The sequence below is a fragment of the Myotis davidii genome, unplaced genomic scaffold (genome assembly GCF_000327345.1).
Source record: "Myotis davidii unplaced genomic scaffold, ASM32734v1 C61308324, whole genome shotgun sequence".
Lineage (NCBI taxonomy): Eukaryota > Metazoa > Chordata > Mammalia > Chiroptera > Vespertilionidae > Myotis > Myotis davidii.
The window spans coordinates 1-237 of NW_006313979.1; the positions used below are offsets into that span (position 1 = coordinate 1).

General features: G+C 71.7%; 1 protein-coding gene across 1 annotated transcript; it reads left to right on the forward strand.

Moving 5' to 3' along the window:
- Positions 1 to 4: 4 nt before the first annotated feature.
- Positions 5 to 233, forward strand: LOC107185231 (ras/Rap GTPase-activating protein SynGAP-like; the record flags this gene model as incomplete). Its single annotated transcript, XM_015572883.1, has 1 exon — positions 5 to 233. A coding segment is annotated over one exon (229 nt), but the record flags the coding sequence as incomplete, so codon positions are not given.
- Between the last annotated feature and the right edge of the window lie 4 nt (positions 234 to 237).

Below are 237 nucleotides of genomic sequence, written 5' to 3' on the forward strand. Positions count from 1 at the left end.
GAGCCGCCCGCCCCTGGCCCGGTCCTCGCCAGCGTACTGCACGAGCAGCTCGGACATCACAGAGCCGGAGCAGAAGATGCTGAGCGTCAACAAGAGCGTGTCCATGCTGGACCTGCAGGGGGATGGGCCCGGGGGCCGCCTCAACAGCAGCAGCGTGTCCAACCTGGCGGCTGTCGGGGACCTGCTGCACTCCAGCCAGGCCTCCCTGACCGCCGCCCTGGGGCTGCGGCCCGCCCC